This window comes from Knufia obscura, assembly GCF_036327395.1.
Source record: "Knufia obscura strain CCFEE 5817 isolate CBS 148926 chromosome Unknown scaffold_12, whole genome shotgun sequence".
NCBI lineage: Eukaryota > Fungi > Ascomycota > Eurotiomycetes > Chaetothyriales > Trichomeriaceae > Knufia > Knufia obscura.
In genome coordinates, this window is record NW_027042698.1 from 133,525 (window position 1) to 161,018 (window position 27,494).

At 51.5% G+C, this 27,494-nt stretch overlaps 10 protein-coding genes and 1 non-coding gene across 11 annotated transcripts; 6 read left to right on the top strand and 5 right to left on the bottom strand.

The window, feature by feature from the left end:
- Window positions 1-523: 523 nt before the first annotated feature.
- On the bottom strand, window positions 524-1,882 carry PMZ80_008803 (uncharacterized protein; the record flags this gene model as incomplete). Its single annotated transcript, XM_064877201.1, has 1 exon — window positions 524-1,882. One exon carries the CDS (start codon window positions 1,880-1,882, stop codon window positions 524-526), a length of 1,359 nt encoding a protein of 452 aa, XP_064726703.1.
- Window positions 1,883-2,826: 944 nt separating this feature from the next.
- Window positions 2,827-3,567, bottom strand: PMZ80_008804 (uncharacterized protein; the record flags this gene model as incomplete). Its single annotated transcript, XM_064877202.1, has 1 exon — window positions 2,827-3,567. One exon carries the CDS (start codon window positions 3,565-3,567, stop codon window positions 2,827-2,829), a length of 741 nt encoding a protein of 246 aa, XP_064726704.1.
- A 1,412-nt stretch (window positions 3,568-4,979) lies between these two features.
- On the top strand, window positions 4,980-6,760 carry PMZ80_008805 (uncharacterized protein; the record flags this gene model as incomplete). Its single annotated transcript, XM_064877203.1, has 2 exons — window positions 4,980-4,984; window positions 5,089-6,760. The coding sequence occupies 2 exons, from the start codon at window positions 4,980-4,982 to the stop codon at window positions 6,758-6,760; spliced, it is 1,677 nt and encodes a 558-aa protein (XP_064726705.1).
- Window positions 6,761-7,147: 387 nt separating this feature from the next.
- On the top strand, window positions 7,148-8,545 carry PMZ80_008806 (uncharacterized protein; the record flags this gene model as incomplete). The annotated part of the gene is made up of 2 exons (XM_064877204.1): window positions 7,148-7,153; window positions 7,181-8,545. The coding sequence occupies 2 exons, from the start codon at window positions 7,148-7,150 to the stop codon at window positions 8,543-8,545; spliced, it is 1,371 nt and encodes a 456-aa protein (XP_064726706.1).
- A 1,542-nt stretch (window positions 8,546-10,087) lies between these two features.
- On the bottom strand, window positions 10,088-11,838 carry PMZ80_008807 (uncharacterized protein; the record flags this gene model as incomplete). The annotated part of the gene is made up of 2 exons (XM_064877205.1): window positions 10,088-10,300; window positions 10,354-11,838. The coding sequence occupies 2 exons, from the start codon at window positions 11,836-11,838 to the stop codon at window positions 10,088-10,090; spliced, it is 1,698 nt and encodes a 565-aa protein (XP_064726707.1).
- A 1,509-nt stretch (window positions 11,839-13,347) lies between these two features.
- PMZ80_008808 (uncharacterized protein) lies at window positions 13,348-14,872 on the bottom strand (the record flags this gene model as incomplete). The annotated part of the gene is made up of 2 exons (XM_064877206.1): window positions 13,348-14,246; window positions 14,296-14,872. The coding sequence occupies 2 exons, from the start codon at window positions 14,870-14,872 to the stop codon at window positions 13,348-13,350; spliced, it is 1,476 nt and encodes a 491-aa protein (XP_064726708.1).
- Window positions 14,873-16,122: 1,250 nt separating this feature from the next.
- ATP18 (atp18 subunit J of the mitochondrial F1F0 ATP synthase) lies at window positions 16,123-16,426 on the bottom strand (the record flags this gene model as incomplete). Its single annotated transcript, XM_064877207.1, has 3 exons — window positions 16,123-16,202; window positions 16,253-16,333; window positions 16,387-16,426. 3 exons carry the CDS (start codon window positions 16,424-16,426, stop codon window positions 16,123-16,125), a joined length of 201 nt encoding a protein of 66 aa, XP_064726709.1.
- A 448-nt stretch (window positions 16,427-16,874) lies between these two features.
- On the top strand, window positions 16,875-17,396 carry SPC19 (DASH complex subunit spc19; the record flags this gene model as incomplete). The annotated part of the gene is made up of 1 exon (XM_064877208.1): window positions 16,875-17,396. The coding sequence occupies one exon, from the start codon at window positions 16,875-16,877 to the stop codon at window positions 17,394-17,396; it is 522 nt and encodes a 173-aa protein (XP_064726710.1).
- A 984-nt stretch (window positions 17,397-18,380) lies between these two features.
- PMZ80_008811 (uncharacterized protein) lies at window positions 18,381-20,861 on the top strand (the record flags this gene model as incomplete). The annotated part of the gene is made up of 1 exon (XM_064877209.1): window positions 18,381-20,861. One exon carries the CDS (start codon window positions 18,381-18,383, stop codon window positions 20,859-20,861), a length of 2,481 nt encoding a protein of 826 aa, XP_064726711.1.
- A 1,356-nt stretch (window positions 20,862-22,217) lies between these two features.
- On the top strand, window positions 22,218-22,359 carry PMZ80_008812. The gene has a single exon. It is a non-coding gene; the product is annotated as a tRNA-Ser (tRNA).
- A 591-nt stretch (window positions 22,360-22,950) lies between these two features.
- On the top strand, window positions 22,951-27,222 carry HMT1 (Nuclear SAM-dependent mono-and asymmetric methyltransferase; the record flags this gene model as incomplete). The annotated part of the gene is made up of 9 exons (XM_064877210.1): window positions 22,951-23,051; window positions 23,097-23,587; window positions 23,634-24,092; window positions 24,930-25,350; window positions 25,401-25,686; window positions 26,157-26,210; window positions 26,258-26,300; window positions 26,348-27,119; window positions 27,168-27,222. 9 exons carry the CDS (start codon window positions 22,951-22,953, stop codon window positions 27,220-27,222), a joined length of 2,682 nt encoding a protein of 893 aa, XP_064726712.1.
- Window positions 27,223-27,494: the final 272 nt, after the last annotated feature.

A 27,494-nucleotide genomic window follows, 5' to 3' on the forward strand; every position in this document is an offset into this window, starting at 1 on the left:
GTTGGATACGACTTGCCAGAATTCTCTGCAGCCCTCGCTGTCTCCAGTAAATTCCTCGTCAGCCGGACGCGGTCTGTATAGCTACCCTTTTCTCTTTGACCTGCTCGACGCAGCCCTTCGTGCAACGGCCATACCCGCTGCCACCTCAATTGATCCCCACCGATCTCACCTTACATCCTCAAAATTGGCGCCTTGTTGCAGTGCCTAACCTACCACTTTTCCAGCTCTTGGCTGAGCAGCGAAACCTTTATAACCACCATACTGCACCTCAGACGCATTCACAATGGACCGGAACCTGGTGCGGACGACGGATCTTGTTCTGGGAGCATTTGGAGGACGTGAGAATAAGGTTACAGGGCAAGCACTATACGAAGACGTGGTGATGGAATGTGGATCAGGCGGAGGTCCACAGAACGAAGCACAGACAGCACCCGGATCAAAGCTTACAAGAGGAGGTATCGAGCATGATCGACAGCGTAGTCAGAGTGGTGAAGAGAAGAAGAGCGACAACAAGATATGAATATTACTGTATTGAAGAGGAGGAAATATCGAGGTCGAAGTCATCCCTGAGGTACTCCTTGGGCCACCCACCGAGGCCTGCAAGAACAAGCTGCTTCACACTATTTCTGTGCTCACGAGAAGGCGATGACTTGGCATCTGAGTAGTTGCAAGGCATACCACTTTCGAGTACTGGCGCTGCGATGCCTCTCTCCATGAGCAGTCTTCGAAGCTCAGCTTCCTTCCGAACCATATTCCTGCGACAGGTCACGCTCCCTTTGCGCTCCCGCTCATCAAACTGCTTGAAGCCCTGCTTGACACCATTGACAAGTACTTCGACAGTAGCATCCACTTCTAAACCTCCCCCACCTGCGACCCACAAAGCCGAGAATTTGCTTGCCTTGTTCTTCCTGACCCCTTCCTGTCTACCTCCCTGTTTTCCGAATTCGAACGGCTGGTAGTCAGATGGCAAGGTACACACCTCAAAAAATCTCGCTGTATTGCAAGCGCCTCCCTCATCCTGTGCCAGAATCGCCCGCAGTCTCCCTTCCGGTCCCAAAGCTCGTGCGTATCCCGTCGCAGAAAATTGATCTTGGTACACAATAACCCTCGTCAGAAACGTTTCAGGAGTGCGCTGAATGAAAGAGTCCAATGGGAAGCTCAAAAGACCAGTGAACTGCTTCAGCATAAGCTTGTCAGTACAACTCTTGCTCATGCTGAGCTCCGCGTCAGCTCTCGCAGGCTTGCGGCGGAGGGCACCAAGGTTTGAGAAAAAGCCACGACCGAGTGGTAGACCTGAACCATTTTTGGTGGCCCTGCCCTCGTGTTCGGCTCTCGATGGCCACGGGCTGATGTCCTGACCAGCTGCCTCGGCCGCGGCCATCAGCAGTTCCATTGATGCATCACCGCAGGGAGCTTCAGTCGAGAACAAAGATATTTCTACTCCTTGCCTGAATCGGAATGGCGGTAGTGAAGTGCTTTCGTCTGCGGATGAGTGCGTGGTCTCAAGCCACTGAGACTGGTATCCGGTATCTCGGAGCAGGCACTCGATCTCAGACAATAGCCAGCGGTTCAGTCCTCGAAGAGCCAGGATCTCGGCGTGACAGTCGTGGAGTACCAGGCCGTTACATCTGGGCAGAGCGGAGACCGGAAGGGACTTCGTACCTGTTGCAAGCGAAATGAGCTTCGCACCCCCGCCCTGAAGCTGGTCTGTATCGTTACCCGGAATTTGTCGGGACTCAGATGAGTGATTGAGAACGATCGCTGACATTGGTGTCCATTCCCGGCTTCCGTCTGCCTGAGTTCGAGGTTTACATTTCGTTGGTAGGGACGTGAAGGTCTTCAGCGCGAGGTCTACGATCTGTGCTGTGAGGAGATCTGACATCAAGCTGGAACACTGGCGAAGCAAGTATGTCAGGTGCGCGGACACTAGAACGATACAGAGACTGGTGGGCGACTGAAGTTGAGATACACCTTTTGGTCAGTTAACAATTTCGTCTGGGGGAAAGTCGGCCAGTAAATAAATTTAGACGTTTTTGACACGAACCCGTCACAACTCTTGTGACAATAGTCAACGTGAGACCTACAGCTAACTTGACACCTCGGCACGGATCAAGTCACGGTCTTTGCATGGTAGAGCCTTCAAGATTCCTAGGTTAGTTCGTGCCATCAGCAGAGTCTGGTATGATATGAAAGCAAGTGAACTCGGAGGTGATTTTTGAGTCCAGGGGGGAAAGGCAATACGTTTGCACACAAGAGCCGTCGGTGCAATACAGCCCACCTCCTCGCGAGGTCCCGGACGCCCAACGTAACCGCCTGAAAGCACAAATCATAGGCAGGCTACCTAGGTAACCATGGTACAAGGTATCCAATGTGATTTCCACAACCGCGTCTCTAGTGGCTCGTCACAACCTGGGAATTTCATATCGTAAGATTGGATGCAGGTGCACGCTGAACAGGCTCGTTAGGGATTATCATTCTGTCCCGTTGCGACTCCTTACGCTGAAGCATATACCTATCTAGGCAGCAAACACAGCCCGGAGATGAGCGTATATCATTACCTATTTTCTCCGTTAACGACTAGGACTATCCTCACTCCGATTATTTGACAAACGGTGGGTCGACGCTATTGTGAAAATTACATTGGATGCATTGTAGAACGTCCGGGTAGAGCCCATCACCACTCTTACAAAAACAAGGCAACTTTTCTCAGTTGTGCATTAAGAGCAGCCTGGAAGTACAGATTTGCTGGTTCCTGCCGTGTGAGCTTCATGCCACCTCGAAGCGGTCTTGTAGTGGCTCCTCAAACCAATTGAGCGTTGATGTCAATCATTGAAACCCAGCGCTTCGAGGTCGACCCTTCTCCTCCGGTGCTGCTGCCTTCCGACCAGCAAGCTGAGGGAAGCAATATCCCGGGTGGAACACAGTCTGCACGAATGTCGCATAGGCTATGAGCGCGCCTTCCAAGGCAATATAGCTCGCCTGATCACGCATAATCTCGTTGCCCCAGCCAGCTTGCATCTCTGCAATTCGATAGACGCATCGGGCGAACACTGCCAGGAAGGCCGTCACGACCCCGATGGCAAATGCTTGGAACTTCCGGTTGGCGAGTGTGAGGCGAGCTTGTTCTGAAAGGTGGTTGCCCCGCTTCGCGGCTCGTGAACGCTTCCAGACGTACCATCCTGCGCAAGCACCGAAGATGAACAAGGTAACAACCTGCCACGAGATACCAGCTATCATAATATCTGTACCAAGATCTTGCTGGTTCCTGTCGTCTCCTGCAGTAGCTGCCATACCACCGCCAATAGCCTGCAGTACCAGACTGATCAGATCACCGGCAATGAAGATGTATGTGTACCAGTTCGGCTTCACAGTGCTGTACTCCGGGCCAAAGGTCAACACAACGTGCTTGAGCGCCAGGTAGATGGCGGCTGAATTGAATGCTGGTCCGAGGATGAGACAGCATATCTGGATCTGGAAGCCGGCCGCATCGAACGGGTTGTTGTGCAACATAATGCGTCCAGCATATCCTATTGCTTCGACAACGCAGCCCAGGAATAAGGCGATCATGTATGTCCATGCTTTGTAGTATATGCCGAAGACGATGTTTGGGAAGAACAAAAGAGCGAACCAGGCTGCGAGGAAGGCGTTGGCGGGAAGCGATGGGTAATAGCCATATACTGCGTTCGACCGGGCAGTCAGGAAGGTAGACTTCTGTGCAGTCCATGATCGAGTTGGTGATCGAGGGACTGCTGACCGAAAAATTGACTGGGGACTAGTTATCTAGAGATGAGAATCTCATGCAGATGTGCGCCGTGAAAGGATCACACCGCCGCCGAAGGTGGTTCAGGTCACAGATGTTAGCACAAAATCGAACGGCGTAGGGAACTGAAGGGAAGAAAGGAGGACAGAGACTCCTATGGCGGCAGCCTGGATAAGATCACAGAGATGGACAGGGGGGTCTCGTAAACGTATCTGCCTGTAGGGAATGAAGAGTCACATGATTCGCGGACGGGCGAGTTAGCATTGGACGTGTTTCTTCGCAAGGATACCACAAAACAGTGATAAAGCCTCGATAAGGGTATGTTTCAACTTCCACGTGTAATGCCCGGATGAGAACTCCATAATAATGTGGAACAAGTGTATGAATACCTCGTAATGGTTCAAGTTTCGCAAGAAGACCATGATGTGGAAAAGGAATCGAAACCACTCGCAATCTCGAGCCGGCAACATCTGCCAAGCATGAAATAGCTGAGATTTTGAGATTCGTGTTCGCTTCATGCTTGACTTGGCCAGCCATACCTTCGTGGTTCGTTCTCGTACTCCGTAGTTGTCGGCGTTGTACAGATCTGATGTGGAGAATTTTCATACCGTTGCTTGCTGATCAGGCGGACCATACTGCGTAGGTAGCGGTCGCTACGGGATAACACTTCAAGGAATCTGCCCCGTTGGTGAAGAAGACCGCACTTCACCGGCATAGCTTCTGTGCTATGCAATCAAGTTTTTGCAAGCTAGATTCGCCAGTACTATCTTAGCTGGAGACACTAAACCGCTTGAGTATCGCCTTGCGAAAGACCCACTTGTTGTATGGTCGATTCTGGAGCTCTGGGTACCAATTGTCTCCTGACATCGTTGTCGTCGAGTGTTTTCTGGACCGCCTCGTTTGTGATGTCCTCCACGGTCAGGCAGGCTGTGCAGACGTGTGCACACGAATTCAATCACAGCCGGCTACTTGGCTTGTTGGTCATGTATTCGGGAAGAGAGCCAGTCGTGAAGCCTTCACATGAGTTAAACAACACATCTAGAACTGAGTCTACTCTTATACCGTAACGGGCTTGTTACTGATTGGTGGACACCGAAGTTTGAGTATGGTCTACTGCGGGCCAAGCAAAGGGTAAGTGCGTTCTCGCAAGTACAAACCGAAATGGAAGGAAGCAGCGCTTGGCTGTAAGCTAACCACTGATGGTCTGTAGATGTGCAACATGTCGTCGACGTCGCGTCAAGGTATGCGTACAAGCTTATTGGCTCCGTCTGGGACTGACCGCATGGGTAGTGTGATGAAGCACGGCCAACATGCTACAACTGTGAAAGCCGGGACCTCGAATGTGGCGGCTACAACCAGTTCTTCGATCGAGCCCACAGAGACGAGAGCAACAGTATTCGCCGTAAGGTTCAACGAATGAAGGGAGGCGCTCATGTTTCGCACATTGGTCAAGCCATCGTTCCAGATGGTCGAGCCCAGATCGTCCCGTGTAGGAGCTCGGCGACTGGCTGTCAAGGGCTGAATCTACCAGCGCACGACGTGAGAATTGCAGCGATCACAAGCACGATTCCTGGTGCTCTGAATTCGGACTTCGAGACCGCCGCTTGCGACGTCTTCCTTGCCACTTATTGCCGGCACGGAATGGGCATGGGAGTCGGAGCACCTGGTGGCTTCGTACATCAATTGTCTTCTATGCTAGGGCGGATCTCTTTGGAATCTCCGCTTCACAATGCTGTGACGGCTATTGCCACCACCTTCGCTGTGTTGTTCACCAGAAATCAAAGTCATGCGTCCACACCGCGCAAGAATTATGCCAAAGCAGTTGGTGCCCTCCGCGCCGCCATCATCGACCATGACCGAAGTCGAGATGACGATCTCTTGATGACGCCCCTCATGCTAGACTTTTGCGACTCTGTCAGCATAGAGTTTGGAATTGAGCATCAGACTAGTGAGCGATGTCACCAGTCTGGTGCTCTGGCTCTAGTGCAGCTTAGGGGATCGGCCAATTTCAAGAACGAGGCTAGCAAGTCAATGATGGTATCATTACAGACAGGTGTAATACACGATGCCTTACATGCAAAAACACTGTTGCCAGAAGGATGTCGGCCCTGGTTCACAAATCCTCAGATGCCGCATACTTTATGGACGGCTCTCAACAACTTGACGTCACAACTCACTGATGTGCTGGCAAGGTCAAGGACATCTAGGTCGAGTCAGGAGCGCAACAATGCTGGTGCAGAGTCAGACAGCTCTAAAGAGTTGGCCGACCTGGACAAGCAGTTCGCTGCTTGGTACAACGACCTGCCAGATGATTGCCTGCCAATGCTTCTGAGAGGAAACGACATGCCTGAATCTATCAGAGAAGGGGGAACGTACCAAGATATGTGCGGCGTGTACAAGGATCTTCAAGTCGCCAAAATGTTGAATGTGTATCGGTCTCGACGTCTCATGTTGCTGCAGGAGCTGCGAGAGTACAGTCACCCTCATCACAAGAAATGGGCTCCAGTTATCGATGAAACCATTCAGTGGCTAGCCGATGGGGTATGTGAAAGTGTGCCTTTCTTCCTTGGCAATTACGCGGACACTATGCCATCTATTCCCGGCCCAGGTCTGGTCTTCCCGTCCGCTACGAAGGAGGGTAGATCATTCCCTGCCTCTCCGCGAGATCGTGCTAGACGTGCCACAGGCGCAGGCGCATGGCTGATATCCGCGCCGCTCACAAACTTGCACAGCCTCTCACAGCCCCGTGAATGGACGTCGGCCGATCGTGCTGCGCGAAGGCCAGTCGCAATGGACACAAGACCAATTGAGGAGGATACACCACGACCAGACCCCGGCGCTGCCTCGCTTTGGATATGGTTGACCCGAAAAAGTAGACAGAGCAGCAACAACCCTGGCTGTCAAGAGCACATCGCGTCTTGTAGGCGCACGGGCGACCCATATCATTTGCCCATTGGAACCATCTTGCTGAGGCTTCTTCTGGTCCGGAGTCATCGCTGATGCTATTCCTGTCCTTCATCACGCGCCGCATCGAGCTGAATGCACTCGCGATTGATCGATGCAAGGAGCTATACCAAGCCTAGGCAATAAGGCAAGTGCACCCCACATTGGCGTGTTTTTGGGGTGGATTCTGAGATCTGAGGCACGCGGCGCGGCAGAGCGGCAGGGTCCAACGCGCATTTCCCCACGACATCTACTGTATCAGGTCCGACCTGAGTGCAGTACTCTCTACTGCTCACCATTCACTCGCGACTCTTCACATTGCAGCAGAGACGAGCCCTTCTTTCACCTTCGTACTACATTTCAACAACCCTCGTAAGTCTCTCTATGAGTTCCTCCGCATCGCGTCCGCCGGCAACTATCCAAGAGCGAGCGTTCTCGAATTTGATGATGGTCCGATCTTCTAGAGTGTGCTGACAGATAGACAGAGTCCTCCATAGTGCCCAACTATCGTTCAAATTCGCTCAGTCAGTACGAAAGTCGAGAATGACATCGCCTGCGCGTCGCGTTCTCGGAGACAAAGACAAAAACACCCACATCAATCCACAATCACCGAAGAGCACGCTGTCGAAACCAACGTCTGCTCCCATGAAGCCTTCCACTATGGCTCAACTATCTTCGAGTCCGAAAGCAGGAAGCAAGCGAAAGATTGAAGAAGTCGAGGACGCTGAACGTGTCGAGGCAGGCCATAACGAGGACTCACAACGAACACAACTGCTAAGCGATAGCGACCTTGAGGAAGAGCACGTCGAAGCCTCAACCTCCAATGCTCAAACCTCGTACGAGACTGCTGGAACTTCCTTCAATGCTAGCCAGAACGCGCTCGAACCACAATTCGAACTGCAGCAGGAAGAGATGAGCCAGCGGACGCTAGAAAAGCTCAACGATGTGCCTATGCCGCAGAATACCTCACAGCTTCCGCCCACGCGACCAGGTTTGCTCAAAGAAATGTCAGCAGGCAGTATAGGTCTGTCCAGCTTCATCAACTTCGAAGGTCCACCTTCTACACAGGGCAGTGACGGGATGCAGATGTTGGAGCCAACCGAGAAGGAGCAGAAGAAAGTTGCAGCAACCCAGGACAGGAAGCAAGAAGGGTCACCCAGAGCTGCTGCGAGAAAGAAGATGCTGGACGAAAAGGCTGCAGAGCTCAGAACACGGCTACAGCTTGCTCTATACAAAGTAGAGACGAGGCAGACAAGCCAGCCTTTCTCTCGTCTGAAGACACCGAAGCCGCAACGCGAAAGATCGATCTCACCACCAACAAATTGGATGCCCGTACTTGCTACACCTCAACTCTCCTCATCAACAGTCAAACAGCCGTCTTCAGCCCGAACCATCGCACCCACACACCAAGAAGCTCGCACCATCGACTCAGCCGAAGCACACATAGCAGCAATGCGAGCTCAAGCTGCCAACCAGCCCAAATCGACAGTACGGAACCTCAACTCCTTACCTGTACCACAACTCGACCCAAGCCTGATGGGCCAAGGCGCGAGTTTCGACTCGAACCGAACCCAACAGATAGAAGACGACGACGGTCAAGGTACTCAACACTTCCCGAGTTCACCACCCCTGTCAAGACAGCCGTCTTCATCCATCGAAGAGCAACTGCTCTCCGGCATTCAGGAGGCCGCTAAGACGGAAAAGTACCACGAAGCTCAACAGCTTAGTAGCCCACCAATCAGTGAAAAGGGAGCCGCGAAAGTAGGACTGGCGAAGACAGTCAGCCAGGGCGAGGCAGCATCAGGCTTGGTCCAGCTGATGACAGGAGCAACTGGCATATAGGGAGCCGAAACTCTGTATTACTACCGTAGGCTACGCAGCCATTTCCCAGAGTTCCGCGATGCAAAAGCAAAGATAGTCTAGAGAAATTCAAGGAAGAGTCATTGCCGCTGAGCACGAGCTAACAGCGTGTACAATCATATTCAGCGACGCATGCCATGCCACGCGTCGCACCTACCTCTTGCCCGGATTCTTCTTCATAAACACATAGTCCTACAGTTCTTCACTAATCACGCGGTCAGGCATCTTCCCCGTGCATCAATCTCTGTTTCACTGGCGCAGAGCCTGGCTGTATCAAAGGCAAAACTCCCAGGAGTGCCCCATATCTGCCGTCATACAGTGTATAGCAAGGACGCCGGGAGACTAGAGCAAACGTGACTCGTGATTAGCTCGAGGGTAAGCGCGGCCCAGCTGTCTGTGGGGAATTAGAAGGCAGGTACTACCCAGCAAGAGAAAGGTGCGATCCACGAAGAGGAAGGTGCGACCAACCAAGAAGAAGGTGCGACCGACGAACAGGAAGGTACGACTCACGAAGGGGTATAAGAAGGCAGGACCCGTCATCAGGAAGTTGCCAGCGCAAGAAAGGTACGACCGAACAAACGACAGGAGGAAGGCGTGATCCACGAAGAGGAGGGTACGACCGCAGAAATGACACAAGCCAGCTACAATCCGTGCTGAACCTGGTGCGCCCCCTGAATCGAAAAAAATAATGACAGGAAGACACGAGCTAGCGACAAGTAGACAGGAAGTTACGGCAGAATAAGAGGGACGCACGCCTATGATCAGGAAGTTGCGACGTAGTCAATGACACGAAGAAGGTACGGACCAGCTCATGCAAGGCAAGTGCGACTTACTACGTTACCAAGAAGGTGCGACCAGTGAAGGTAAAGAAAGAAGGCGCGACGTGTGGGTGAGGAAGGTACGAGTCAAAACGGAGAAGCAGGAAGGCGCGATCTAGTTATGGGAAGATGGGAAGGAACGGTCGAGGACAGACAAATAGGCAGGCACGGTCTGGTCGTGGAAAGGAGGAAGGTGTGACTGGGAAGCTACCTAGTAATGCGAGGAAGGCACGATTGACAAAAAGGAAGGTGCGACCGGCAGTGATGAGGCAAGCGCGACTCAGCAAGAAATTAAGGAGGAGGTGCAACCGACGATGGTCGAGTAAGGAAGGCACGCCTACTGCGACGATGGTCATCAATGTAGAAAGTGGTAGCAGTGAATGGGTCCTCCGTGTATACCCGACGGCAGCAACACAATGAGGTATCCAATTGACCATCATTATCCTTTCTATCTACAACTTCAGTCTCGTTGCACCCATGGCGTGAACTCCAACTCCATGTGCCCGGTCGCCACACCATTATGTCGATTTGTGAATATGCAACAAAACCAAGTGCTCAGGGGTATATCGTAAAGAGCGACAACATCATAACTCCACCGCTAATGCTTCGACAAGACTTTTTCTGCTGACTTTGCTCCATCTGTGTTTTGTGCTTCGTTGATCGCCTGGGACGAGAAAGCGGCGCGGAGAGCTTAGTCATCGATATCCTATACCCAACCTAAGCTCTCGAGCAGTATCTTTGCTTCGTTCATTGGCATGCCAGCTACGCCTAGTGCTCTTACCTGGCTGCCTTTCCTCAGTCTCTGTAGACCTACTGCGACTTTCCAGCCTTCGGTTTGGGACAGGACGAAGACGTATTTCTTGCCTTCTTGGTCGCGGATGCTGGCGCGGAGTATGTGGTGGCCTTGGAGTTCGACAGACTATTCTCGTATTAGTATATTCAGCTGGAGATTATTGCGTTTGTAAGCCTTACCTCTGCTAGCTTCATAGTCCAGGCTTTGACATCCCATTCTCGTTGAGGTACACCTCGTACATCGTCGTCGATGAAGAGACCTTCGGTAGTGATTCGCAATATCAGGCCATCTGTCACATTTCCTTGCCCAGATATGAGCTGAGATATCGGTGTCCGCATGAACGCATTGTTGAAGGAGTAGACACCTTTGATGATAATCTTGTCAGGGTCTTTTGTTGTGTATGGCCCTCGAGTTGAGCCCGGAGGAGTAGTCCTGGCTGTGGTTGCCGAAGGGGCATAGGAATCGTCTGAGTACACGGAACCAGAAGAGCTCTTCTGAGTTTGCTTAGGTCGATCATAGGGCCTGAACGAATAGGCATCGTCATCTCGTTCCGTTCTCGCCGAAGGCATGGGCGGTCGTTTGTTAGACGAGACGTTGCTTGCCCGTGCAGAACGTGCAGCTTCTGCGGCAGCCTTTGCTTCAGCCTTTGCTCCAGCTTCCTTCCTCTCGCGCTCTTCGCGCTCCCTTCGTTCTTGGTCCTCCTTTCTGGTTCTTTCGAGCGCTTCTTTAGCTTCCCTGGCTTCTTTGGCAGCTTTCAGCAACGCCTCCCGAGCTTCTCGCTCTCTTCTTTCCTTTTCACGCTGTACCCTCTTGTCGGCTTCATCTTTGGCCTGTTTGGCCTTGAGCTCCGCTTCTGCCTTCTTCGCAGCCTCTTCTTCTTTGGCTTTCTTCTCCTTAAACTCCCGCTCAAGACGCTCAAGGGTTTCCTTTTCTCTCTGCCGCTGTCGCTCCTTCTCGAGCTCGTCGCGCCTCCTTTGTATCTCAGCAGCTCTTTTTCGTTCCTCTTCACGCTTCCTAGTTTCTTCTCGTGCTTTCTCCCATGCTGATTTCCCATCAGTACTTGGTGCTGACCGTTGCCAGGACGACTTAGGCTTCGGCGGAGGCGATTGCGGCTTTGGTTCTGGTTCAGGAGCCGGTGGAGGCGGCGGCGGAGGAGGAGGGGTCGGTTCTCGAGGGGGAGGACTTGGTTCACGAGGTGGAGGTGGAGGCGGCGGCGGCGGAGCCTGTTGTTGCCTGAACTCTGGCTGGGGCTGTGGTGGTGGTTCTGCGTGCGTCCGTGACGAGCCTGAAGCGCCGGTGGACGAAGTACTAGACGCGCCTGCTCCGGTGCCTTCGCCTTGTGTCTTGCCTAAGGCCCAGCTGACCACCCCAACTCCCAGCACCAACATGATCACTCCAGAGCCTCCACCGTTGACTGTGCTGAAGAACCATTCCTTTGCGACCGGCATGGCCACCGAGTAGAAGAAGAAGGCCGTCGCCGTGCAAGCGCATCCTGCCAAAAAGCTGTTCCGCTGAGTCTGTAAAGATGGGAGATAGAGGAATCCTGATCCTGCAGAAGATGGGGGTATCACAAAGATATCGTATTTGCCGTCGGGTAAGCCGCCACTTCGTTGTGTGCGAGGGTTCTCCCCATGCGGCGGAGGAGGGGGAGGAGGTTCCTCCATCCGTCAATGGTCCAAGCTCCTTCTGTTATCTACTTGCAGAATGCTCAATGTATATCGTGCGTGATTGTCGTAGAGGCCTCCTCTTCATGCTTACTGCAGCCTGAAGCGCGTATATTGTCCAATGTTGACGGCGTGCGAGTTAGTCGTCGTGGGCGGCACCGTCGTAAGTGTAAGCTGGACTCGAATGAATGGCGGCTGGCAGCGTGGGAGTTGAGGTGTTCGCGGTGCAATGAACGTCGTGATACAGTGGTCGTCTAAGGTTCGTCGAAATCGAAATGTCATGCGTGAGTGAATGAGAATGGACGGGGGATCCTAGACCATGAAATTACAGCTGCCAGGTTGCTTTCAACGACTCACTAGCAGCTTTAGAGCACCCCGTGCTTATGGATGCTCGAGGGCGGTATTGGCGGCCAGTCAGAAACCTAAAATTTTAGCTTGGGCGGGATAGCGGGCACCTTGACTCTTTCGAAATCTGACACGAGAAAAACGTAGAAAACAATCCAAATCGGAGAATAAACTTCAGAAACGACAACCCAGGATGGAAAGAAATGTACTTGTTGCTGAATCTTGCTTCTTGAACAATGTTGGAAAGAGCACATCCTGGCATGCGCCGTACGGCCATCCGCGCCTGCCTTCCTTCGTTTCGCCAATTATGCTTGCCGGAAGCACAACCTTGTATGTGACTGGGTAATGGTTCTTCACAACAAAGTGCTTGTCATCCAATCATATACCCGAGGGCAGGAGCTTTTCTTATTTCGCCTAGAAAACAACTCATGTAGCAAATCAGCGTCTGCCACCATATTTCGTATGCATAAAGCTCAATAGCAACGACCATGTTGATTTGCACAGACGGGCATCTGATGCATAGGCGTGCGAGCCGTCTCAGTGAGCCACGTATTCTAGAATAATGCCGTACGACGTTGCGAGGTTACAACCGCAGCGGTGTAGACAAGTGAGCATGACTTGATGGAAGGATTCAGCGTCCGGTCGAGAGCAAAACAAGCGAGGCATCGGCTGTCGCCGCAGCAACAATCAGCCTAGGTTTGGACCGTTCGTGACGATGGATCGGCGCGCTGCACGATGAAGTCAATCTACCACATGGACGGGACACCACTGCAGCGGCTTCAAGCGGAATATCAAGCTGACTGCTTGCATTCAATTCGGGGAGCACGCCAGTATCCTGTAAGGATCGATCGCGAAGGAGCACCGTTACATTGAGGTCGATTTAAGGATGTACAAGAGGTCCATGAAACGTTCATTCCGTATCCGGAGAAGTACGCCCGTCCTTGTTACTTATGCGTACCTCCGGTCATGTTGATCTTCCGGGGAAGAAGGGTTCTGCTGATAGCTAAGCGAAGCGTCCTTTGCTCAACCCATTGAGTTGCTATTCGGCAGGGAAGTCAACAATTCGAAGTCAGGACCCCGTATTTTGTTGTACGATTGACACCATGGTCCTGGCATATGGGAGTATTTGTACTCCTGGGCCTAAAAGTACATAGTAGAGACTTCCTAGTCGAGTACGAGCGGGAATCTTTCGCGTATCTTGGGTCCATAGTAATAGAACACGATTGGTGCAGGTCCGATGGCCACCGCAAGGAAGCCAAAAATGCTGATACCCCAACCATATCCTAGCTTCTCGAACATCGCCGGTGCAAATAGGGGCACCACACCTCCGATAAGACTTCGGAAAACTGACCCTCCAGCAAGAGCCGAAGCGGCATATTTCGAGAACGAGTCGATATAGTAATTCTGGATAGTGTTGAATACTACCACCTGGCCAAGCCCGTAGAAGAATGTGGCTGCTATGCAGATTGCCCAGTGAAGCCGGTATTCCACTGTCCACGCGAACCAGAAGAGTGAGATCGGTAGCAGCACGCTTCCGATGTTCGCTAGTGGCAGTCTGTATTCTGGCATTGCTTTGCCATTGTTCTTCTCTGTCAATCTGTTGTAGACTGTATCGATCCTTGGTATTATGAACCACACGGACAGCAGGAATCCAATGCCGGGACCCAAGTACAGGAGTCCGACCTTCTCAGAGTCGAAAGAATAAGGCGGGTTCGAAAATATGCTTTGCAAGTTTGTGAAGATGCTGTAGGTTGTCCCGAAGATCAAGGCTTGAAAGGCGGACATTGTCAGAACGATGGGTTGAATAAAGATGACAATTGGCCTCTTCATACTCTGCCGGAGTTTGGCAGTTACAGGACGATCGTCCTGACCGTCGAACTTGTACTTGGCATCTGGATTGTCTTTCAACAGGCGTTCCCTTTTCCAACCGAGTAGAACCGGGGAGTACGTCTCTCGAAGGAAGAAATAGCCTATTGTCGTGTTGAAGGCGCAGACCATCGCCAAGATCCAGTATATCCATCTCCAATTGAGTCTACTGACGATAATACCGCCAAACAGGGGACCTGCAGTACGTCAGTGTGTGAAGCTTCACACGTCCTCAAGGAGACAAACCGAGTGTTGGACCAAGCAAAGGACCTAGCAAGTACCATCCGAAAACAGACGCTCGTTCATGAGGCTCGTACATGTCATTCAGAGTTCCTCCTCCATTCGCGATGCCAACCGAGCCAAAGAACCCAGAGATTGTGCGCACAGCGATGAGCGTGGCGGCGTTCGGACTCAGAGCAGTAGGGATCTGCAAGAGGGTGAAGATGGTGAATGAAATGATGTATACCTTTCGTCGACCGAAGGTCTCAGACAATGGTGCCAATATCAGTGGCCCAAGACCCAGAAGGATGACAAACCCAGTGGTAGTGGCTATGATGGCCTCCTCGGATGCACCGAGGTCCTCTGCAATTTGGGAGATGCCAGGAGTGAACATTGAACTTGCGAGAGGACTGATGATGGCCATGAATGCGATGATGAAGACGTTCAACAGCTTCTTCTTCCTACTCCACGCTTTTGGATTGTCATCGTCGTCTTCACTGAACGTGATTTCCTCCGGCTCTTCATGATCGGCATAACTATTCCTCTCACCTTCGGCAGTCAAGAGAGGTCGTCTCTCTTCATCATCAGCCTGTCGGGGAGCCATTGTGCCAGTCAAATTCAGGGCGCAAGTGTTCAGCAGTCATAGGATGGAATGCATGAAAGGCACGCGACAAGTAGAATTCACACCATTGTCCAGAGAGTTCACGCGACACTCCCAGGCGCCACATCCATTCGCAACCGTCATCGAGGGATCGATTACTCGTTCACCGTCGAGGAGGCGCCGGGAACGATCGATCGATGGGCTTCGGTGGTTGGCCCATGCCTAAAGCTCGGCTCCGAGATCCGCCTCAATTGGCGATCTGATCCTTTAAGTCAGATCTTAGCGTGTAGAGCCCGGTGGGTACGCATCTTCGCATCTCGACTACACTATGAGTAAGTAGGATTTTAGAGACCATACCTTAGTCGCGAGTTGCGATTCTGTAGCAGCCGTGTATCTGCGAAGTAGAGTGGAATGCAATTCTCTAGGACTTGTGCTTGGGGCAGATAAACTGGCCGGCATGTGGCCTTGTATGATAGGGAAGTGCTACAAGCCACGGCCTGACATCATTTAGTGTGGCATGAACTCGAGGACTACGCACGAGATAGCTGCCAATGGCCTACTGCTACCTTGAAACGTCAATGTGAAGAACAAACGAATCGCAACAATCCTGGATAGCCGCAACAATCCTCAACAGAGGACTTGACTGTGAGACAAGGCAGAGCAGAGTAAGTGTTCAACTTTGTCCGCAAAGTACCCCAGCGTTGCACGCTGCTGTTCGAATATTAGCTTGAGACAGTCGTAGTGGACTTGGACTATATTAACAGTACGGCTTTTGCATTGTGCGGATGCCATATCATGCTATGCCTTGGACTCGGGCGTCTATCGTCAGTGACCATTGCGATCCAAAGGTTCCACGTACGTTCAGTCGGGTGAATAATCCGAGGCTGTGGGAAGACGCGAAATGCTGAAGTAACTGCTGGTTCATTCAGCTGAACTCGCCGAATTGAAGATGGAGGTTCGAGAGCAGAAACTAGTTGAACGACTGTTTTCCGGCCAAGATGTTGAGCGAGAGCAACCGTTCGTTTTTTGGCAGTGCTCTGACATGTTCAGTGATCAGCACCCAATCCAACCGTCATGTGTCTTCGCAACCTCGAAACCTGAACTCGAGAAACTTGTCTGATGCGATTGATTGTAGTCTATGTTGAGTAGCTCACCAACATTTGGGAGCTTAATGGCTGCTTTGTACACTCCTTCTTCAACACACTGGCCTCGGAATATCGTCCCATGTCCAGTGCAATATCTGCTCCCTAGATCTATTGCGCTCCACCTTTCTGCTGAGGCTTCGCGGACTCTTTAGCATATGGGTTTCTGGGGTCGTCCTTGAATTCGTCGCCTATACTCGTTAGACCTGAAGCTGCAGAGAATACCTGATAGGGCACATACTCTGCATGTAAGCAGCTGCACCAGCGTTGACTCCGTAGAGAACAATGAGACCTGCAGCGAAGAAGGGGAGCATTGGCTCCGCTGTTGTGCCGGTTGTTAGCTCATTGATACTGCTCGCGATCGGGACAACATACACATCTTGCCGGGGAACTTCTTGGGTAGAAAGCCAGGCATTTTGACGTTCGTAAGAGGGCTGGCTGGTAGATTTGGTGTACGTCTGCGGACCTTGCGTGAGGTGAAGCTACGACTGAGCTATGCTCAAATCTGGTTGAGCCTCAAGATCACGTGGCTTTCCGGAGCCTCGTCTTCGTTGCGCTCATCGTGGACATTCAAATTGGCCGCTTACTGTACGCTTATTAAGGAAGGTTAAGCGTACAAGACCGGCCACTTTGAATGTTCACGATGAGGTTGCGGTTCAAGTAGAGCAAACGTCTCGAACCTCTTACTGTAAACATCTTCATCATTGTGAACTAAGGAAGTAGACATTGACAGTCTTCCACTGCTACGTGCAAGTTGGTAGCTGTGCTTTTGACGCATATCGATGCTGTTGAACCTGTGAAACGCTCACAAGGCTGCTTGGTTTTCTACTAATTACTGGACGTAGCGCGTTGCGTCTAAGGCCATGGCTACACTTGGTCCTGCAGTATCCAGTCTGCGAGCTTCTTTAGTCCTTCTCGACTCAAGTATCTCCATTTTGGATGATGGTGTTTCTGACTTTCCTCGCTTGCGAAAAGTTCTCCAGACACAGCAACATTTCGAGCTCGTGCCAGAGACAACCCTCAAAGCAGCCCAGCAGTCTTTGGCCGATGATATCTCTCCTGCAATAGAGCAGCTTCTGTCTACCGCTGAATCTTACATGAATCAGCTCGCAAGAAAGGAACAGAGTCTAAAGGCACGACATGAACTGCTTGAAGGAAGATTAGGCACGCAAAAGAGCTCAGGTCTAAGCCAACCCAGCAAATATCGAGCTACCGCAGCAGCGGGTCGATCGGCCGGTCCCTCGGATCCCAAAGCTTTGCAAATGAAGAGATTGCAGCAAAAGAAGGATCAGCTGCAGTTTGCTATCGAGCGACTGGAATTGCAAGGCAAGCAGAAAGAGAGAGAATTGAGGAAGAGCATGGCATTTGTCAAAGCTGAGGGTTGAAACATGCCTTCATCCTTCTCCTGCGCATGGCAAACTGTTGTGGCTTTGACAACAGCCCAGGCTACGCCATGTCGGCCTGTGAACGACGGCAGGTGGTCGCCGCGGCAAACAGATCAGGTGTGCTGCCTTACGTCCTTTGGTGCTTGTCACAAACGATGGCCGTTGGTCGCAGACTCTCGTCGAGATCAATTTCTGCCACAGTCCTGGAATACGGGGCGCTCCCGCTCACTCGTACGAGCTGACTTGACCAGAGCCAACACTCGAACCTGCGGTCATTCAAATGAATATCCTACACTTGGACAAACTACTAACATGGAAGCAAAATTCACTCTCATGTGGTAGTCGAGGCCTTAGGAGGTGCAGAAGACCAAGCTTATCAAGATTATCATTCTTCCACGTGAAAGCTGCATACACGAAGCCTCCGCAATGTTGTCCCGTGCTCGGACCGCTCTTGCGGCGAAGATGCGGTATGCAGGGCCGATGTATGTAGGATGTATGCGGTGAGGCGAGCACCACAAGATAGACAGGCCGCTCATCGCGGCTCTACAACAAGCTCTTGATTAGAACACTGGCAGAATAAATATGATGGAGTAAATCCAGTGCCACTTGCCCAGCGCTTGAAAGTTCCTCAATTTTAACCCGGGGCGCACAGTGTCGTCATGTCGATGGTCACGCGCCTTGAAAGCGGCTGCTTTAAACCTGGGGTCACCCCGGACAGCTCAGGAACAGGCATAGCGCTGCCGAGGCGCATCCCCAAAGACGGCGCTCGGTGTGCCTGAAGAGCTCCGACAGTAACGTGGGGAACCCGATGACCTGCCGACCACAAAATCCTTGTGCAAGCAAGATGCTCTTGCGCGTGCCGTCGAAGCTCTTTGCATATCCTTAAGCTCAGATTTCTATGGGCTTTCTCATACCTCAGCATCGTCCCTTCTAGTATCGTTAGAGTTTAGGTCGAGGATCTTCCTTCGGCAAGAGCTCATCATCATGCGGCTGGTTTCCGCATTGAGTGCTGTCGCAGCGCTCTTACCTATTGTTACTGATGCTTCCCGCCTGACCCCTCCTGTCCTACCACTTATTGTCAGGAATCCGTATCTGAGCACGTGGCTCAGTGATGCTCGCGGGAACCCATGGGAGTCATGGCCGATGTTCTGGACCGGCGAGCATGTTGGCTTCTCGGTACTGGCTAGTCTACCTCACGAAGGGACGGTTTACCCATTGCTTGGCCGACCTCAAGACTCTCTGAACCCGCAGGATGATGGATATAATGTTTCATACCCTGTCTACCTGGGCTCGAAGTACGATGCTTCCACCACAAACCTGAGCTATGCTATACATTCGCACAAGTCTTCCAAGCCTCTCGAGATCACCCTGTCCTTCCTCTCTCCGATCACTCCTACATCTACCTTGAGACAATCGATACCGGCAGCGTACCTGAACGTCTTCGTCACTGGCCATGCGGACGTGGACATCTACCTTGACGTTAATGGCCAATGGGTCAGTGGAGACCGTGGTAACAAGATTGTGTGGGACTTGGAGCATACACACCTAGCTGATGGAGAAAAAGAGGCTGGCCTCAAGTCCTGGCTGTTTCGAAGAGATACCGAGCAGATCTTTACGGAGACTCAAGATCAATCGGAATGGGGCACACTCATTTTCTCTGCTCCTTCAGATGTTCGTCACGAGGTCGGAATATCAAGAGAGCTCAGACAGCGATTCTCGAGGACTGGGACTCTGCAAAACATTGTAGATGACCACTACCGTGGCATTATGGAGGAGGAGCCTGTTTTTGCCTTCGCAAAGTCCTTCAGAGCCAACGATACAAGTACACAGTCTCACGACAGCACAAAGAGTGTGATGTTCACCATCGCGCATATCCAGAACCCTGTCGTACAATTCGCCGCAGCGAGAGGTCTGACATACTTGAGGCCGTTATGGGCGTCTTACATGCCTCTACCAAAAGATCTGATTGCGTTCCACTGGCTGGACTATGAGCATGCGCAGGAGCTGGCATACAACTACTCTGCTCAGCTAGCGGTTGATGCTTACAAGTCAGGTGCGGATGACTATGTCGACATAGTTGCAGTTTCTGCCAGGCAAGTTATGGGTGCTACTCATTTCTTGGGCACGCCTGAGGATCCTCTACTGTTCATGAAGGAGATTTCTTCGGATGGAAACACCCAGACCATCGATGTGATCTTCCCTGCATTCCCATTCTTCCTTTACACCAACCCAAGGTGGCTAGCATACTTGCTCGAGCCACTCATTGAGCACATGCTAAGTGGTCAGTATCCCAACAAGTACGCTATGCATGACATTGGCGCAAGGTACCCGAACGCCACTGGTCATCCTGATGGTAACGATGAATACATGCCTGTTGAAGAGTGCGGCAATATTCTCATCATGGGGCTTGCACTCGCAAATTCGATCAAGTACGGCACAAACAGCTCCGTTGATTCAGTCTGGCAAGAGAGCAACAACTATTTCGAGGGCACAAATGAAAAGGTCTTCCCCCTGAATACTGGCTCAGACTCTAGAATACAGTACATCGACGAGCCCTGGAATGGTGGAACTCGGTCGTTGAAGCAGGCCCAAAAGTGGATTCATCGAAGCTACCGTCTCTGGAAGCAATGGACAAGCTATCTCGTTGAATACAGCTTAAGACCACACAACCAGCTTTCGACTGATGACTTTGCTGGTTGGCTCGCATTGCAGACTAATCTGGCGCTCAAAGGCATCATCGGCATCAAAGCCATGTCTGGTTTGGCAGAAATTGCAGGGGTTGAGACTGATGTTAAGCTGTACGACAATACTTCACGTGTATACATCGCGAAGTGGGAAGAGTATGGCATCTCGAGAGACAAGACTCATGCCAAACTTGCATATGACTGGTTCGGATCGTGGACCACAACTTACAATCTTTACGCTGATACGTTGCTCTGCTTCCATCTCGAGGAGGACGCCAGTCACGCATTTGGACATGGTGATCAGAAGCCGATTGGTGGCGGTCACAAGAAGTCAGGCTTTGTCCCGCAGCACATCTACCAGCTACAATCAGATTGGTACTATGCTGTGCGACAGAAATACGGGTTACCGCTTGACTCAAGACATCGTTACACCAAGACCGATTGGGAGTTCTTCTCGATGGCTGTAGCGGCACCACGTGTGCGGGCTGACATTCTCGAAAGCGTGGCCACATGGATCAATGAGACGAGCACGGATCGGCCATTGACGGATCTTCATGATACAGAAGGGTCGGGAGGATTTCCTGGGATCAACTTCTTTGCGCGGCCTGTAATTGGTGGCCACTTTGCTTTCTTGTCGTTACAGCGGGCTTGTGGAGGGAAAGCGATGGATGGGTTGAAGTTCTTGAACGATGATGTTGTGGATAAGGAGGTCCAGATGGATGTCAATGGCTTGCTTGAATTGGAGGTTCTTGAGGCTTGGGCGGCTGAGGAAGAGTTGTAGCTCGACCCATTGGTTGCATAGCATTGGACGATATGGGGATGGTCAATGACATTGGACGACATTTATGACTTTGGATCACGATAGCTTGAATACAATGTCCATGTCACGATTCTGAGGCGAATACCTTGTGACAGCACAGTAATTCTTGGGACGTGGTTCCTTATGGTGAAGACATCTGCCGTGAGCACTGACCGTTGCACCTACGTTCATCAAATCGAAAAAGTTTCGCCATGGTGCGCCCACCGCAGCAAGTAAGTCATGCGTACTTCGGATCTGTATGATGGCTCCCTAGCTGGATGCTCATACTTCAACCAGGAGTATGAGAAAGATAACATTTCAAAACTGTGGAGAAGACCTGCGTGAGCTCCGTGTGTTGTAGTGAATATAGTCAAGTTTTCTGGCTCGACTACCATATTGCTAGATGGCTCGTGGTTTGCGTCCTTAGTCGACCAACCCAAGCTCGTGAGAACGATGTTTTGAGAAGGGATAGTAGAGATACCGAGCGAACTTGTCGCTATGGACCCACACTCACAGCCAGATAAGTGCTTTGACTGCTGCTTCGTTGAGGAACGGGCCACTTGCCTCGCTATCGATTTGCGCTTAGCAAGCTATTCATGAGAGCCGTTACCTACTTTTTTGAGGTAGTCCTATCCATGTGCATTTCAATGCTGCATGCTCGGGCCAAGAGCATGCTGTCCTTGGCTTACGGCAATGCAAGTCCTGAACCATCTATCCTCCATGGCGGTTATATCGTCCCCCTTCGAGGACCGACCGAATGCTACCAAGCCGTTCTCGAGCACTGAGACACCCTTACCAACGAGACCGGGCGAAAGGGTCAGATGGAAGAACAATAGCGAACGGTGAGGGTGTAATTCGCAGCGGCTTCGCCGCTGCGAAGCGCGCTACCCTGCGCTACACGCCCTTTCATACACCTTTGTGCGAGATTTGTGACCTCGAATTTGCCAGAATGCGGTTATGGAAAATCGGTCGTGGGGCCCATTCATGCTCCGGACGATAGTAACAATGACTGACAAAGTTGCAAGCCACTGTGTGGAGCACACATCGCTCTGCTTCGCCGTCCTGTCAGTTCCTCAAAGCAATGATGGTCGGCTGAGAAAGGTTGTCTGTTATGGGAACGTCGAGTCAGGGGGCGTCTTTCATTGGCTTCAGTCGGCAGCAAAGGTACGGAAGCTAGCGCTATCCGCGACCAGCTCCGGACTTCGGCTAAAATAACCAGAGTCTTGCTCGGCCTTGTTCTGCTTGTCTTCTTACCCGGAGCGTTTCCTCTATTGCATATCTTCATATACGTAATTGAGCAAATTCGAGGCCACAAATCACGCACAAAGGTGTATGAAAGGGCGTGTAGCGCAGGGGTAGCGCGTAGGTACTCACCGTCGCTTGTCTTGAATCTCGTCCTAACATTCTTCAGGCTCGCTTTGCATCGACGGAAACGTCTTGAAGCTGCGAGAGGCCCAGGGTTCAAATCCCTGCTCGTCCATAAAGTCTTTTTGCCCTTTGAACAAGCCAGACAAGAAGAGCATTGATTTTTGAACGGATGGGCTTTTGTTCGAAACATTTTGGACCATTGTGGCATAAGTTGTGGCCAGCCGAAATTTTGGTCCGGAGGGGCTTCTGGCGGGACCGGCGACCGGAAAGGGATACTTGAATCTGGACTAGATCTGGGCTAGCTCACATCACGTGAGATAACGTCTTGCCTCGTTCGGCTAGTCTCACTGGCCTGTTTTGACCTCAAAGTCGCTGAGAATGCTCGAAACCTGCAGCGTGCATATTGCCGTCCGCATCAGCGCTGGTAGAGACCTTTCATTGTCGTAGATATTTGCGTGCTCGTAACCATCGACTATTGTAGCGGCCAAATAAGAGCTAAGCACAATCCGCTCTAGCGTCCGGATTGCTGCTGTGTGGAGTTTCTGGCCCGCTATCCTCACATGCAGAACGAGTCGCGAACTTTGAAGGTGTTTTTCCGAAGTCCAAGGCGCGAGGCTGCAATATTATTATTATTGTCTACTTTGCGGCTTGCAACGTACAAGACAAAACCACGTCCACAATCAATTCCAGTCATTAAGCCAATATGGAGAACGGCAACAAACCCTCGGTCGCCGAACTGGCAGCCATGACCACAGAAGAGCGCATGGCTGGCTTGGAGCACTCTGAAGTCCGTTACTTCACAAGGTATGAGAATTGAAGCGAGCAAGGGATTGGTCTAACACTGTTCAGCTACGACCACCATGGCATTCACGAGGAAATGCTCAAAGACGAAGTGCGAACAAGGTCATATCGCGATTCGATCTACCAGAACAAGCACCTCTTCAAGGACAAGGTCGTTCTAGATGTCGGTTGCGGGACAGGAATTCTGTCCATGTTCGCGGCCAAGGCAGGAGCAAAGCACGTTATCGGTGTCGATATGTCCAGCATAATACAAAAAGCCAAACAAATTGTTGAGCGTAATGGGTTGACCAGCAAAGTCACCCTGCTGCAAGGCAAGATGGAAGAGGTGGAGATGCCACAGCACGTTATGCCAGACGGCAAGGTCGATATCATAATCTCCGAGTGGATGGGATACTTCTTACTCTACGAATCCATGTTGGACACGGTGATCTACGCAAGAGACAAGTACCTGCGACCACAAGGCCAGATCTACCCAGACAAGGCAACCATCTACATGGCCGGTATTGAAGATGGCGAGTTTAAGGAAGACAAGATTGGCTGTACGTTTTCAGATTCCTTCCAGCGGATTATGCTAACCTATCCCAGTCTGGGACAATGTCTACGGCTTCGACTATTCGCCCATGAAAGACGTCGCCCTTACCGAGCCGTTGGTTGACACAGTTGAGCTGAAGGCGCTGGTGACAGACCCATGCCCAGTCTTCACCATCGACCTGAACACAGTCAAGACTGCTGATCTGGCATTCTCCGAGCCCTTCTCTCTGAGATGCCAGAGGAACGACTTTATCCATGCCTTGATTGCATGGTTCGACATTGACTTTGGAGCGTGCCACAAGCCGATCCGCTTCTCAACTGGCCCTCATGCCAAATACACCCACTGGAAGCAGACCGTTTTCTATGTTCGTGAAGTTCTGACTGTCGAGGAAAATGAGGTGTTGCACGGCTTCCTCTCGAACAAGCCAAATGCCAAGAACAAGCGAGACTTAGACATCAAAATCGACTACGAGCTCGATACCACGGATTCAAGGCGCAAAACTGCGGGCTCGTGTGAGTACAGGATGTGCTAGATGCTAGCGACAAAGCATCTACAGGCGTTTGTGGTTATATTGGAATGGGCACGTTATGTTGTGCGAAAAGTTGATGTATGCGTATTCTAGCTCTGGCTGAATACACTCGGCGATGCATTGAGGACGAAACGGTTGAACGATCTGGACACGAAAGAATTTCATGCGCCTCGTTTATTTGCTGAGATACCCCACGAGTTGACGCTGAGTCTTAACGAATAATGATCATAATGACGGACAACATCAAGATTTCATTTCCACTTTGCTGTCGTGTTGACCTCCCCCGAGCTCTCTGATTCGAACTTCCGAGCGTTTGGCGACGAGGAAGAGACAAATATTCAGGCTGCCAGAGTCAATACTAGCGGCCCGAGCCCATCGGTTTAAAGTTGCCTCGGCTAAAGCGCGTCAGCTCTGTCCGTCCCGACAACAAAAGTCCCCGCAAGCGCAGTCTTCGACATATCTATCTATCACGAGCTTACCGTTGACGAGCTGTCCTGAGCAATCGAGTCCTTGATATTACACAGTAGCATCTCGAACATCCAACATGCCTGACCCTGGAGTTGGTTTCCAGTATCCCACCACAGAAGTATCATGGCTCAAGCGAGACGTCCTTCTGTTCGCTGCCAGCATTGGATGTACCGCAGATGAGCTGCACTTCCTCTACGTATGGAACATTGGTGCTTCCCATAGTCTTACACTGACCTCATTCCGCAGGAGCTGCACCCGAACTTTGTAGTATTCCCGACATATCCTATCATCCTCCGTGAGCATTCCGCGCTTGTCACCTCCAGAAGCACAACCTAACTAACACAATGAATAGCATTCAAGAAGACCACTCAGGAAGTGATAGATTTCTATGCAGCCCAAGAATCAAATCCAATCCCAGGCATCCCGAAGCTCGATGCACGACGAGTCGTCGATGGACAGCGCAAGATCGAGTTCCTGAAACCTTTACCGCCGACTTCTGAAGGAAAGACTTTCGAGCTCCGAAGCAAGGTCCTCGGTGTATACGACAAGGGCAAGCCAGGTACGGTCGTCGAGACTGAGCAGACAATCGTAGACAAGAGCACTGGTGAGGTATACAGCCGGGCAGTAGGACAGGGCTTCTTCGTCGGACAAGGAGGATGGGGCGGCCCTAAAGGTCCAGCGACACAAGCATTCCCACCGCCAAAGGGCAGGGAGAAGAGTCCCGATGTCACACACGTGAACCAACTGACCCCTGAGAGCGCCCTGCTGTACAGGTAAGTTCTGCTCACCAATGAAAAGTTGCGAAGCTAACAGGAATCTGCAGACTGAACGGCGACTACAACCCTCTCCACGCAACACCCGAGCCAGGTATTAAGATGGGCTTCGGTGGCGCCATCATGCACGGTCTGTACTCGTGGAACAGTGCAGCTCATGCGCTCGTGAAAGAGCTTGGTGGCTCGGATCCTGCCAACATCAAGGAGTTCCAGGCTCGATTCGCTAGTCCAGTCAAGCCGGGAGACAAGCTGATAACCGAGATCTGGAGAACGGGGGAAAAGAACCAGGATGGCTGGGAAGAGATTCGATTCACCTGTAGGGTTGAAGGTGGAAAGGTTTGCTTGAGCAATGGGCGGGCATTGATGAAGTGCAGCCCTCCTGTAGGGAAGAGTAAGCTGTAGAGTTTACCCAGGTAGATACATTCGAAAATGATAACGCTTGGGTCCACTTACTATCGTTTCAAAAGAACTACTTGTTGAGGGCACAGCTGCCTCCGGCTGCTTCAGGCTTCGTCGTTGCATTCCTCTCACTCTTCTACACATAGATAATAACGAACGCCCGACACTTATTGTGAAGATTTATTCACTATCAGCCACTCGCCAAGAACCCCTTTCGACTGCTCCGCCGAAGGACGATCATTTGCAAGGCATCATAATTTATTGCTCGACTACTGTCTGTCATGATACTCGAGTTAGTCTAACGATCCCGCAGCATACAACTGTGGTCGTCAAGCATGATTGGCACAAGCTCTAGTCGGGTACTGCGCTGTGTGATAGTGCTGATCATGCTATGTTGCGCGTTCCAGCACGCCCACGCATCTCTTGGCGACCGACTGCCAGAATTTCGAGACTGTGTTGAGGTAAGAACTCCAATCAAACTTGTGGCAGCTAAAGCTGAAAACCCCAGGTATGCAAGAGCGAGAACTGTGCGTCTGGGAAAGGCCATCTACGTAAGCCACAGAAGACTTTAGCCACCAGTGCGACTCACCATGTCTAGCACTGAACCTCCGGTTACTGTTCTGGACATGTCCACGAGAATGCGACTACACCTGCCAACATGTCATCACTGATGCAAGAGAGGCGCGAGACCCTCCTATGATGGAACCTGTTGTTCAATTCCACGGGAAATGGCCATTTCACAGATTCATGGGCATGCAGGAACCGTTCTCAGTCTTATTCTCGCTGTTCAACTTCCTCGCTCATCGCTGGGGTATGGAAAGACTCCGCGCCGAAGTACCAGGTCGCTACTCTCTTCGTCCTTACTATCTCGGCTTTGGATACTTTGGCCTTGCAAGCTGGATCTTCAGCATGATCTTCCACACTAGGGACTTCAACATCACGGAGAAGCTTGACTATTTTGGTGCTGGAGCTAGCGTGATGTATGGCCTCTATTATACACCGGTCCGAGTGTTCCGGCTTGATGAGAGAACTCAAGCCAAGCAGAGCGTGCTTCGAGTGTGGACTGCAACCTGCGTCTTCCTCTACTTGTGCCATGTGACTTACCTTACGGCCTGGTCTTGGGACTATACCTACAACATGGCTGCGAATGTTGCTGCAGGCATCGTACAGAACGTTCTTTGGAGTTGGTTCAGTATTCAAAGATACCGAAAGCTACAGAAGACGTGGGCAGCCTGGCCTGGTCTTATAGTGGCTTGGATCATACTTGCCATGAGCCTAGAACTATTCGACTTTGCGCCTTGGGGCCGTATGATTGATGCACACAGCCTGTGGCATCTGGGTACAGTAGGACCAACGATCTGGTGGTACAGGTAAGCTACGAGTCCGGAAGTGTATCTGCACGCACTAACATGGTATAGTTTTCTGATCAAGGACGCCCAGGAAGACCTGGCATCACAAAGACTAAAAGCATGATGCATTTCATACATTCACGATGAGCCGAACCGCTTATATCGAACACACAGATCCTGGCAAATAAATCCTGGCCGAAAGACTGCAGCGATAGCCTTTCTAGGCGTCTCACAAGCATACATAGTGGGTCTTTAGCGTCGCGAACCCCACGTTTCAGCCGCAGCAGCCCACCGAAGTGTGCAGTTTCCAGGCCTGCGGAAGCTCACCAAAGCATGTCATCAAAACTCTGTTGTGAGCCATTTCTCGATACGAACCTTTTTCATGCAACACACAAG